The sequence below is a fragment of the Myxine glutinosa genome, chromosome 1, assembly GCF_964187855.1.
Source record: "Myxine glutinosa chromosome 1, kmMyxGlut1.1, whole genome shotgun sequence".
Taxonomy (NCBI): domain Eukaryota; kingdom Metazoa; phylum Chordata; class Myxini; order Myxiniformes; family Myxinidae; genus Myxine; species Myxine glutinosa.
Window position 1 is genome coordinate 51009988 of NC_136261.1, and position 13050 is coordinate 51023037.

Consider the following 13050-nt stretch of genomic DNA (forward strand, 5'->3'; position numbering starts at 1 on the left):
GAAAATGGCAAATTTGATTGGTTAGGAGGGAGAGAAGACGAATTTGGTTTATGGGAGGAACGGGGAAGACAGTAGGGATGTTGTCGATTTGTAAAGTAGATGTTTATGGGTAGTGTTGTGTTTTGTGGATACAGTAAGGGGTAAGGGAGGGGCCATGTAGGTTACCTGGTGGGGGGGGGGCGTACGATAGGAACGTACCTGTCTCACCTGGTTCCCATGTGCCCCCAATGTGCATCATCTTGTATTGCGTGCACTTTTGCGCCCTTACCACCTTACTCACTTGTCTGCTTCTTTTGTCTCCCACCTCCGAGGATCTGGCTTTGGGGTAGAGAGAGAGGAGAGAGAGGTGCTGGCTACGCAGTTGTGGGCCTGCACTTTCGCTGCTTGCTGCTTGGATCGATACACCATATGGACCGCAATGTTTGTGGCCACCCACCATGGACCGCAGCTCTTTTGCGGCCAAGCACCACCCGGGGATGGACCTATGGGTCAACGTGGCACCTATGCCATACAGGTGAACCACTTTTAATTAACACTACTGAAGGCCACACGAAGAGCAAGAGACACCTGCAGGGTTAGGGGTTGTCGAATTTATTTTTATTCCAATGAACAATGGTGACTGCACCGATTGGTGGTGGGGTGGTGCTTTTGATGCTGGGAAAGGGTGCTCTGTACGTTATTAAAGGCCGCCGGCCACAGAGCACTCGTGGGTTGGTGTATCGATGTTGGCAAGCGCGCTCTCTCTATGCATAACATCTGCATGTGTTCCTCCAAAAACAGGTCCTGGATCGTAGTGTAAATAGCAGCGTAGTCTTGTAAATAATGCTCCCTACCGGCTGTATGTTTAGTTTGAGAATTCTTTCCGGATTCGGTTATCCTGTGGGTGTGTTTCTGTGAGGAGAAGGGTGCAACGTCGCAGGGGGACATATTTACTCATTTGTGAATATCTGTAAAACTGTCGCACTCAGGGTAGAGTTAATAGTAGAGGGAACTACATTGCGTGCCACACTAAAGTAGGTAAAAATTTATCGGGTCGGGACGCCCCGAGGGTAGAGAAGGGTGCAATGTTGCGAATATGGAATTTGGCCTCCATATCCGCTTGTAAATATTCCCCTATTTTCTCCAATACTCCCCAACTTTCCCCGATCCCCCATTCCCTAGTCCCATTGCATGTAAATAACAATCAGTAGAGCCGACCTTCCCCTTATTCCCCCATTAAATGTCGTGCCCAGGTCCACCGCACCACAGGTAGACAACTTTCGGACATCTTCCTAGTTATTCTTATTCTATGTCAGTTAAGGCCTCGTCTCCATTAATTATGACTCTTCGTTGCACCAGAATGTGATTATATGGCATCAGTAGTGAGTTTAGGACCTTTCCCATACCTCCTCCCATCTTCTTCCCCAAACAACAACAATAACAACAACTACAACAACAATTACAACAACAACAGAGGAGATGGCGGCGGAGCGGGGGAGGATGCGTCCTCACACCGGCTCGATTAGCTCCAGACCATGCGCTCCACGGGGTTACCCCGAAGGGGCTGGCTGTCAGCTCCTCGTCAGGGGCGGAGCCAGTAACCCCCCCCGCACGCACCCAATGAGAAGCAACGTGCCGATTCCACGAGGCGGAGCTAACGAGCCGAGGGCGTGTCACTCCCCGCCGGATATACGCGGCCCCGCGCCGGATGTGACGTGAGATGCGCCTCAGCTTGGAGAGAGAAGCCACCGCCACCCCCAGCGCGACGATACCTCCCCGCATCTTTGGACCGAACTGGACCGTACGTGATCCTGCACCTGGAGCGATCGCTACCCGCTTTCGTTGCAATCAAACCCCCGTGTGAGTGAGCCTTGTCCCGTTTATTTGTCGTCTGTTGGGGTTAATATAAGCGTGTTTAAGTGCCCACCTTCCTATGTTTCCCTCTTGTCCCTGTAATCTAAACCTTCCGCATTATTGTAATAACAACCTTTGAGAACCGTATCCCTGGTGTCGTGTCGTATTAATTCCAGCCGTGTGTCTTCTTTTTCCTTCATTGGTCTAGCATAGCGCTATTAGTCAACGTTCGGGCACAATCGGGTAACTTGTGCAGACGTGGTCATACCATAAAACCGCTCGGGAAATAACATCCAAGCCACGTCTGTAACAATATATATACATATATATATATATATATATATATATATATATATATATATATATATATATATATATATATATATATATATATATACAGTCATCCCTCGCTACATCGCGGTTCACTTTTCGCGGATTCGGGACATCGCGGTTTTTTCTCGCTAGTATATGTAAAATTATATCGCGGATTTTTCGCTATATCGCGGGATTTTGCGGTATAAATGTATTTTTATATACTATTATTTTAAATATTTTTGTGGCCGGGGCTCTTGCCGGGGCGCCCAAACGCTCCCCGGCTAAAGTTCATCCTGAAAGCGCCCACATTGTGCGGACAAACCAAGTCAAGGGCCACGTGGTCAGGAGAACCTCGTCCCTTCCGGTCACACTGTGCCTATCGGCCGGCCTCGAAGACCGAAATTGTGATGGTGTCACCCCGGCAAGCAAGAGCCGGGGCTCTTGCTTGATATGGACGAAATGACGGGCAAGACACAAACTCGTCCGAGAAGATATTTATTCTCAAAACCAACTCGGGAACACTGAAAAGCCCATTTATCGGGCTGCATTATAAAGCACAACCAGAAACCGAAAGCCACGCCTCTCAAGCGTGGCGTGCTTCGGTGGTCACGTGACCAGCCACTCTCGCGCCGGGGATCCCCGCCGGTGACGTCACCGGCTGGAGCAAGGAGATTCTGATGCTGGTCTTGCTTGGGGAACCCGTGGGTAGCTACAGTATCTTCAATGGTGAGTACCCATTAGAATTTTATATGTTGTTAAAATTACGTATGTTTAAGAGCGTAAAAAGTGTTTAAGAGTATAGGAAGTGTTTATAAGAGTATGGGAAAGGTTAATAAGAGTGTGGGGAGTTCATAATGCTTTAAAATATATATAAAAAAATATAAAAAAATATGGTCGCTACTTCGCGGATTTTCGTTTATCGCGGGGGGTTCTGGAACGTAACCCCCGCGATAAACGAGGGTTCACTGTATATATATATATATATATACTCTGGGGCGTGCAGTCAGACCATAGTCATGCAGTCGTCTTCGTGCAGTATCATTGGAGATCCGTGGGTTTGCACGCACTGGAGTTTCTGCCGCAGTGCGGGATGCTGGACGGAATCGATCCCGCAGGCGACTTCGGACCATCTGCCTGTCCTGCTTTGCAGTGGTGACTCTTGGCCTCCCTGATCGAGGTCTGTCATCTGCAGAGTTGTGGAGGGTGTCTCTGTCCACCAGGGCCGATATCGTCTGGTGTGAACAGCCAAGGTGACGTGCCACCTCACGGTAGCTCAGTCCGCCTTGCAGCATGCCCAGGGCACGCTGCCGTTGATCCCTTGACAATCGTGGCATGTTGATTGAAATGCCCATTTTGCACTGGCCTTTTTAAAGCCAATATCAAGACATCACGTGCAGCTCATTAAAATCATCCCGTACGCCTTGGCTAATCACTGACAGTCAAAACGGCTGTTCAACAGCTGTGCTATGAAGTGACCATGGAAGGTTCAAGTGACCATCCGTGACTGTTTTGTCTGACAGTGAGGACACTATTGTCCACAAATAAGTTCACACATTTACTACACGCAGTGTTATTGTTGATATTTAAAGGTTTCAAAGGTGGTAAGTTTCTTTTGCGTTTCAGTATATATATATATATATATATATATATATATATATATATATATATATATATATATATATATATATATATATACATATATACATATATATATATATACATACATATATATATATACATACATATATATATATATATATATATATATATATATATATATATATATATATATATGTATATATATATATATATATATATATATATATATATATATATATATATATATATATATACAGTCGTCCCTCGCTATATCGCGGTTCACTTTTCGCGGCTTCGGTACATCGCGGGTTTTTCTCGGTAGTATATGTAAAATTATATCGTGGATTTTTCGCTATATCGCGGGATTTTGCGGTATAAATGTATTTTTATATACTATTATTTTAAATTTTTTTGTGGTAAAATAAGCATTTTCTAGCCTAAAAAATATAAAAAAACGTAAAAAAATAAGAAAAATACAGTAATTAAAACATATTACAAGAAATAAAATACTGTACATAGTGTACAGTAGAAAGGTAGACAAAGAGACAAAGAGTCGTGCGTATGGAAAACGCAGATGCGGCAGCTTCCACTTGCGCTAGTTACCCACGTAATGGGTAACTGTAATGCTCTTTCTGGCTGTGCAGTACATTCATCATCGTCATCATCGTCATCACCTTCATCGTCATCAGTATTGCACAGCTAATTCATCATCATCTTCATCACGCAAGTTGTAGTATTGAAGAGCCGGGGCTCTTGCTTGATACGGACGAAATGACGGGCAAGACACAAACTCGTCCGAGAAGATATTTATTCTCAAATCCAACTCGGGAACACTGAAAAGCCCGTTTATCGGGCTGCATTATAAAGCACAACCAGAAACCGAAACCGAAAGCCACGCCTCTCAAGCGTGGCGTGCTTTGGCGGTCACGTGATCAACAGGTGTAGCTGATTATACCCGCACGCGCGGCACGCTTTGGCGGTCACGTGACCAGCCACTCTGACGCCGGGGATCCCCGCCGGTGACGTCACTGGCTGGAGCAAGGAGATTCTGATGCTGGTCTTGCTTGGGGGACCCATGGGTCGCTACAGTATCTTCAATGGTGAGTACCCATTAGAATTTTATATGTTGTTAAAATTACGTATGTTTAAGAGTGTAAAAAGTGTTTAAGAGTATAGGAAGTGTTTATAAGAGTATGGGAAAGGTTAATAAGAGTGTGAGAAAGGTTAATAAGAGTGTGGGAAAGGTTAATAAGAGTGTGGGGAGGGTCATAAAGCTTTAAAATATATATAAATAATAAAATAAAAATATGGTCGCTACTTCGCGGATTTTCGTCTATCGCGGGGGGTTCTGGAACGTAACCCCCGCGATAAACGAGGGATCACTGTATATATATATATATGTATATATATATATATATACACAAAGAATTAAGTTAAGCACCCCCCCGTTTTTTTACAACCTCGCACATTACAAGTTTGTTGTCGTCAAAACGGTGTAATATACCCATGATATTGCTATATTTTCTGGAGAAGTGATATTATGGTCACATAAAAACATAACAATCATGCCGTTTTCAATATTTTATTCTGAATAATTTAAGGTGAAAATTTTTGGGAATTTTAGGCATATTTTCACCTCAATTTAAGTATGGAGCTATAGGTCCATCACGGACAGTGTGGATGACGTTTATGTTTTCTAACGTACAGTCATTGTTCTGAGAAGACCTCTAGCGATCTTTGCGTCAATAACGTGTGTAGGACCCACGTGATCGGATCACTGACTCAACCCTACGTCTCATAGACCCTGTAAGCCGTCGTATGCGTTGCTGTGGCAGGTTGTTCCATTCCCGATGTAATGCACGTTCCAATTCATCCAGATTGGCTATTGGAGGGACCATCTTCGCAATTTGTCGTCCCAACATGTCCCAAACGTGCTCGAGGGGGTTCAGGTCAGGACTGTACGCAGGCCAGGGGATGGTTGTCACAGCACCTTGCTCCATCCGATCACGTGGGTCCTACACACGTTATGGACGCAAAGATCGCTAGAGGTCTTCTCAGAACAATGACTGTACGTTAGAAAACATAAACGTCATCCACACTGTCCGTGATGGACCTATAGCTCCATACTTAAATTGAGGTGAAAATATGCCTAAAATTCCCAAAAAATTTCACCTTAAATTATTCAGAATAAAATATTGAAAACGGCATGATTGTTATGTTTTTATGTGACCATAATATCACTTCTCCAGAAAATATAGCAATATCATGGGTATATTACACTGTTTTGACGACAACAAACTTGTAATGTGCGAGGTTGTAAAAAAACGGGGGGGGTGCTTAACTTAATTCTTTGTGTATATATACAGACTTGGCATTTAATATGGAATTTTTTTTTTTTCTTGACTTGGGTTTACTTTCTTAACTCAGTATATCAATCTAGTGAGTTTCTTTTACACTTTGGTGATTTATGTGTTAAAAGAACCATGTCACTGATTGCCTGTCGCAGCAAGAAGTCAACAACAGGATTATATCACAGGTGGCGTGGCAATATGTACGGACAGGTGCATTTGATGATTGGCTTCACAGTCGGGTATACAAGGGTTGTTGCGTTCTGTATTTGTGGAAATCAACTGCTGCACATCTCCAAAAGTTATTGCCGCTTCCTCTGGAGATGGTCCGTCAACTCGACAATGCTGTTTGTCATGGAGTGGTGGCTTTACGAAATTACGGCATGAAACAGCGTGCTATTGCTCGGCAGTATGGCATCACTCAAGGTCAGGTGTCAAAGATCCTGAAACGAAATGCTCAGAGGGGTGTCCCTACTCCAATACCGAGACCAGGACATCCCCGCAGAACCACAAGGAGGGATGATCGCCAGCTGCACCGGTTAGTCCGCAATGGCCGTACCAAGTCAGCTAATCGGCTTAGGGCTGAGTGGCAGCAACTGACAAATGTGCATGTATCCAGAAGGCTAGTCAACCAACGACTGGTTCAAGCAGGCTATCGTGCCAGGCGTCCCCTGAGAAAGCCACGCCTGACCAGACAACACCACCAGCGCCGATTGCAGTGGGCCAGAGAGCACCGTCAATGGCAGCCAGGACACTGGAATCACGTGATCTTCAATGACGAGTCCAGATTTCTGGTCTATCGTCAAGATGGTCGCGTCCGAGTGTGCAGACAAGTGCATGAAGCCTACAACAAAGATTGTATAGTGCCAAGAGTCCAAGCTGGAGGTGGTGGGGTGAACATTTGGGCTGCTTTTCATGTAGGGGGCAAAACTGACCTGGTTGTTCTGAATGGAAACCTGAACCAGTTCAAGCACAGGGCCATTCTGGAAGAAACATTGCTTCCATTTGCTCGTGCAGCCTTTCGAGGAAACTTTGTCTTCCAAGATGACAATACACGGCCTCATCGTGCTCGCATGATCCAACACTTTTTTGCTGACCGTGGTTTAGAGCATATGGAGTGGCCTGCCATGTCCCCGGATATGAATCCGATAGAGAACGTGTGGGCAGAATTAACGCGTCAAATCGACCACTTGGGCCAGCAGCCGACCTCTGTGCGTGAATTGCAGCAGGCTATTGTCACTGCATGGCAAGCGATTCCTGTCCAAACCTTGGCAAATCTCGTGAACAGCATGCCCCAACGTGTACGTGCTCTCCTGAATGCTCTTGGGGGTTACACGAAGTACTGAACTGTAATTTTACTGTCCGTAATCCCAGTCGTAATTTAACTTTTGTTTTTGTTATAAAAATTTTTTGGCTAATGTGCAAAATAAAGAGATACTTCTGGAAAACGTACAGAAGTTTAACACAGTACTGTCCATGAATTGAGTTCGATATCAGTTTACATCACTTTCAAGGATCAATTTATTTGTTTCGAAATGTCAAATGTGGTTTTTGTTTCTTTTAAAGGTCACATTAACAAAATCTAGAATAATTTCAACATAATTCCAATGAACTTTTGTTTCTAAGACATCTTGAAAAGTAAGTTCACCCCCACAAAAAAATATTCCATATTAAATGCCAAGTCTGTATGTATATATATATATATATATATATATATATATATATATATATTTATATACGAGCCGAAACCCGTGGAACATCCACGGAAGGGAGGATGTGGTGTATGGATAGAGTGTACCATTATGGATGGCATAGGGGATTTGCTTGTCTGAGTAAGAGTTAGGAACAAAGATCAATTTTCACTTGTGCAAAAATGCTACTCACAATTACATCGCCTGTGCGTCGGCCTGTGATTGAGCCAGAGAGTTGGCCTGTGAGTCAACTTCCTTTCCAATGTCTGCAAGAGTTGAAATACTGATTGTGAATGTGTAAAATTATATGAAAGAAGAACATGCATATCAATAGACGATGCCATCGAAAAGGAGAGCAGCTGTCCATAGAAAAGGATGTCTGACTTATCAATTTGACATTATTGCACAGGAAATGACAAACAAAGAAACAGTTCATTTCCATCGGGTAATATTACGATGAGAGATCAGCCGATACCTTTATTATGTCCATCAGCATCCATGGCACTTAGAAAAAAAAAACCTGGCATCAGCCAGCCGCAGCCAACTATCACGTACCGTCTCGAAGTCAATGCCATCCTTTTATCTCTTCGTATACAACTCGCTGATCGCAACGTCACTCCATTTAACTTTATTAAAATGACGATAAAGACGTGAAACCCATGGAACATCCACGGAAGGGATATCGTTCGTCTGTTTTCAGCTCGTTATCTTTAAGCTTCCTTACGTCTCGCCACCTGCTACACCTCTCTGAGTTACGAGGATTTATGCAACGCACCCCGAGTATCGCAACGTCACTCCATTTAACTTTATTAAAATGACGATAAAGACGTTTCCTTATATAACCTAATTTAAAATGTTCAAGGGAATAAAAAGACCATTTGGTTCACACCACCCATCACACCACTCGACTGTCGAATCAGCGGACGGCTCGCATCGCCTTCGCCCAGCAGACGCCAATACGATGGTGTCGTAAGATGGCGTCGTATCGGCCGATAATCGGATGCTTTTGGGTCCCAAAGTCGGCGAATTCAGATTTTTCGAGTATGGCTGTACGTGATAAACAAAGAGCGCGGTTCGTAGATGGAAAATGCATTAGTGCCGTGGGCATCGGGTCACTGGGTGTGGCGTAAAAAGGATAACAAAGTCGAGTCCTAACGGTATTATTATATATATATATATATATATATATATATATATATATATATATATATATATATATATATATATATATATACTAGGGTGCATCAAACGCCCCATGATTTTCAAAAAGTTGTTGTATTTTAATGTCTATTCCCTCAAATGTTACACTTGTTGGTAGAAGTATGTATGCAAAAAATAGATGAAATCAGAGGTGGTCCTGGGTGGCCACCGGCCACTTTTATATATTTAGGGCCATTTAGGGCCACAGCTAAACTACTTTACAAGATAATGTAAAATTAACTACAAGATAATGTAAAATTAACCATTATACCTATATACAAAAGTAAAGTCCTACTTTTACTAAATGCCTAATATCAAACAGTTAAAACAACCTTACATGTCAATGTAAAATTAACCAAAATCGTTCTTCATATTACAAAGTTGTAGTACAGTGTTGTAGTATTGTACTTTCATTGATTAAAAGTTTGAAAATGTATTAAGCACAACGCCAATGTCACTACTCCAACTTTGCTTGTTTCCGCAAATTTGGCCTCGCTTTGCGGTCACATTCAACCACTTGAAGAAGATTTTGGAAGTGGTCTTCTCTTCTTGCAGTTGAGACAAAATCAGTTGCGAGCTTTACTGCTCTCTCCGCAGGGTCATTCACAACATTAAGCCCATCCACAATGGACTTGGCTGCCTTGAAGTGCTCATTGTTCTGCCAAGTGTCAACATCCTCTGTTAGGAAGGTCATATCTAGGTGAAGAAGGTTTACTGTAAACCACGAGTCCTCGTTCACAAGATCAGCCAGGGTTGTCGCTTCTGTAATTTTTGGAAATGACGGTTTGCCATATCCAGAACCGTAGCGGTGTTTTGGAGTGCTTGGCATTTCATCTGGTTGTATGGCCAGTAACACATCTGCAAGGGCACGACGATCCTTTTGAGGAATTGCATTGCTGAACAGTGCCAAAACAACCAGTTCTGGGGTTAAATACCACAAATGTCTATCAAAGGCTTTCACAGCGCTGACTGAAATGGTTGAGTTGACAGCTTTATAGTTGAGCAGAGTCTTGTAAAAGCACAAATCAAACCATGGGGCATTTGAAGCAGACTGACATATGAGCCACCAATCACAATAAATATAAACAACAAAAACAACAAACTCCTTCAGTTTTTTCTGTTGATGTTGTGTTGTTACAGTTCCTCGAGGTAGTAGAGAAATTTGCTCTTCAAGTAGGCATATTTTGATGGAATAAAGAATCTTTGACATCCACCTTGCTTTATGCATGGCCCCTGGTCTGTGGAGTGTTCCTTGTTTTGTGACATCATCATCGAGGACTACCTGGCAGAGTTGTGCCATTTCCTTGTAGTCTTCCCTACAGTATGAAGCGCTTGTGCGGATTGTGCTTAAAACCTTGTTTTTGCAGGATAAAAGCAGCTGTTGTGCATAGTCATTGTACATGGAAATGTCAATTTTGGTTAAACTTTCATTCTTTGCATGCGATATGCGTTCCCAATTCTTCTGGAATTTTTGGAACAAAGATACTTCTGGAGACTTTGATGCCTCAATTTTGAGAACGTCAAACACATGATCCAGGATTACCTCTCCAACATGATGGCGACATGCACACCACAGAAGAGCACGGTCCAGTTTTGATTGAATGGTAACACAGGCAGCTGTAACGTGTCCAGTGTTTGATGCTGTTGTGTCAAAACATAAGTTGACAACTGATTGTTTGCACTTCCATGAATGTAGATACGTGTAAGTGTGCTCGGCAATGATGTCACCTGATGACCTATCACTTCCAGGAGGATATCTAGCCACCCCCAGTAGCTTTACATCAGTGGCATTCCCAACCAACACTGGCAATCTTTCTTCCTTGACATTCTTGTTTGTGAGCGTTGGTATCTGCTTGCCATCCCAGTGAAGTGTTGCAGCTGTTGGGGCGATCCAATTTTCTTGAATATCTTTGGCGATAGCACTTGTTATTGATCGTCGAGCCTTATCAGCAGTTGAGTACGACTTGGCCACACGACGTGGATCACCTCCTGCCTCTTGAATTACAGCTTTGGTGAGCGCAACCTGTTGAACAGGAGTTATGTTTAGTCGAGTAGCAACAGACACAACTGAATGTCTTTTCAGAATATCATGAGGAATAAAGGCAGATGTACCTGCATATGTTGATCTGTGGTGACTACGCTTCCTTTGAAACTCTGGAATCGCCTCTTCTTCAGTTTCTTCCAAGCTATCTGCAGAGTCACTATCATCAGAGCATACAGAACTAATTGTCATCTCTTGTACACTGGATGATTCATGACGTTCTCGTCTTGAAGCTTCCGCTAAGAGGCGTTTTTCTTTTCTATGATCTTTATCAACTTTCTTCTTGTCAACACCACCAAATGAGGCTACTCTGTCAGATTTCATTGACTCTAAAAATACTCTATCTTCCTCATTCTTAATGTTTGTCATTGCATCTTTTGTCCATACACCAAAGGTCTTATCAAGACGTTCATTCATGGTTTGCAACTTAGCCAAAGTGCTTGGAGATTCTCGGCGAGAAACAGGTATTTGACGCAATTTGTTATTGTCATTAAGAAGGTCAAGTATTAGTTTGCAGCATTGATGGTCTGAAAGCATAGGAATATTTGCTTTAGTGTAGAATTTTTTCAGCTGGATAAGGACGATGCTGGCAGATTTCCATTTCAGTGGCTGAGTTTGTTTGCCTTCACATATTTCTTTCTGGATGTACCACATCACGCATCGAAGAACCTGCCGGCAAGTTGGGAGGCGGACTCCTGTCAATGTACCATCTGCTTCTGTAAAAGCATTGCCAAGACCAAAAATGGCACTTGCTAATCTGGTCTTCTTATCTGCCATCTGAAAGAAAATAAAGGATATTATTAGACTACTAGTATGGGACCCACGATTAGACCTCCGATTTCATTCATGTAAAAATACAAACTAATTATCAAACCATCGTTTTTTGCATAAAATTGTTATATTTGTATTCCTCTCATCAGGACCTTCAATTTGATACCAAACATGACTAGGTTTGGGTGTAAAATAACAAAATCAAACATTTTTACATAGTGCGGCCCCGAAAATGGCCCTAAATATATAAAAGTGGCCGGTGGCCACCCAGGACCACCTCTGATTTCATTTATTTTTTGCATACATACTTCTACCAACAAGTGTAACATTTGAGAGAATAGACATTAAAATCCAAGAACCTAAGGGCGTTTGATGCACCCTAATATATACACATATATATACATATGAAGAGTTCAGATGCAAAAACAGATATATCCATTTTTGCTGAAATGAGAAAATCAAGATTTTCTGCTGTGCATTCCAGGTGAAACCCATCAAAATGACATGGGCTGTATCTTAAAATACGTGGACGCGATCGGGTTTTGGGAGAAAATGATTTGCCTACTGAAACGGAGGTATTGAAACATATACTTCGGTAAACATAGTTCAGTTTCATCAAAAATGGCGTTTATCGGTTTTTGCGCCTGAACTCTTCATATATATATATACATATACACATATATATATATACATATATATATACATACATATATATTTACATACATATATATATATATACATACATATACATATATATGTTAGCCATTAGGGTTTAAACCCCATGACTCAATTGATCATAACATCTGAAATTATATATCGTGCTTCTGAAAACTGATTTGAACTCAGCTGCAGGCAGAGGCGGGTGGACAAAATGTGGTTTCGAGACTCGAGGTGCAGGGTGGATCCTTAGCCCAATAAACAAGTCCTTGAATGTATGTGCCAGACAGTAGATAATATGCTCACTGCCCACGTACAGGGAAAACATGTTGCCAAACGCCTTCTTCACAAAGGGAATAATTAATTATATATCTTTGTAGTTTCCAGTATGTCTCCTAAATCCAGGACGTAACCAACCTTGGGAAAGAAATATAGACATTACATATCCTTTGATTGTTGTGTATTCAGCATGTGTATTCAATCATTAATCTACTATTTTGCCTAGTGTCAAGAAAACCATTGAAGGTATTATGAGAATATTTTCTTCGGCCTGCGCTCGGGTCTGATATGTTTAGATAAAGAGCCAAAAAGGCTC

At 42.4% G+C, this 13050-nt stretch overlaps 1 protein-coding gene and 1 long non-coding RNA gene across 5 annotated transcripts in view; one reads left to right on the forward strand and one right to left on the reverse strand.

Moving 5' to 3' along the window:
• Window positions 1-13050, reverse strand: part of LOC137423685 (uncharacterized) — a 94967-nt gene that overhangs the window by 25709 nt on the left and 56208 nt on the right. For 3 of the 4 annotated variants that reach the window (XM_078771553.1, XM_078771557.1, XM_078771558.1), the window contains one exon: window positions 7980-8052. The exons of the other annotated variant lie outside the window; for it this stretch is intronic. In XM_078771553.1, coding sequence (XP_078627679.1) covers window positions 7980-8052 — 73 coding nt within the window. The remainder of the gene's footprint in view (window positions 1-7979; window positions 8053-13050) is intronic. 4 annotated transcript variants of the gene reach the window in all.
• Window positions 1-13050, forward strand: part of LOC144890653 (uncharacterized) — a 103538-nt gene that overhangs the window by 11313 nt on the left and 79175 nt on the right. The gene's annotated exons all lie outside the window — the stretch shown is intronic.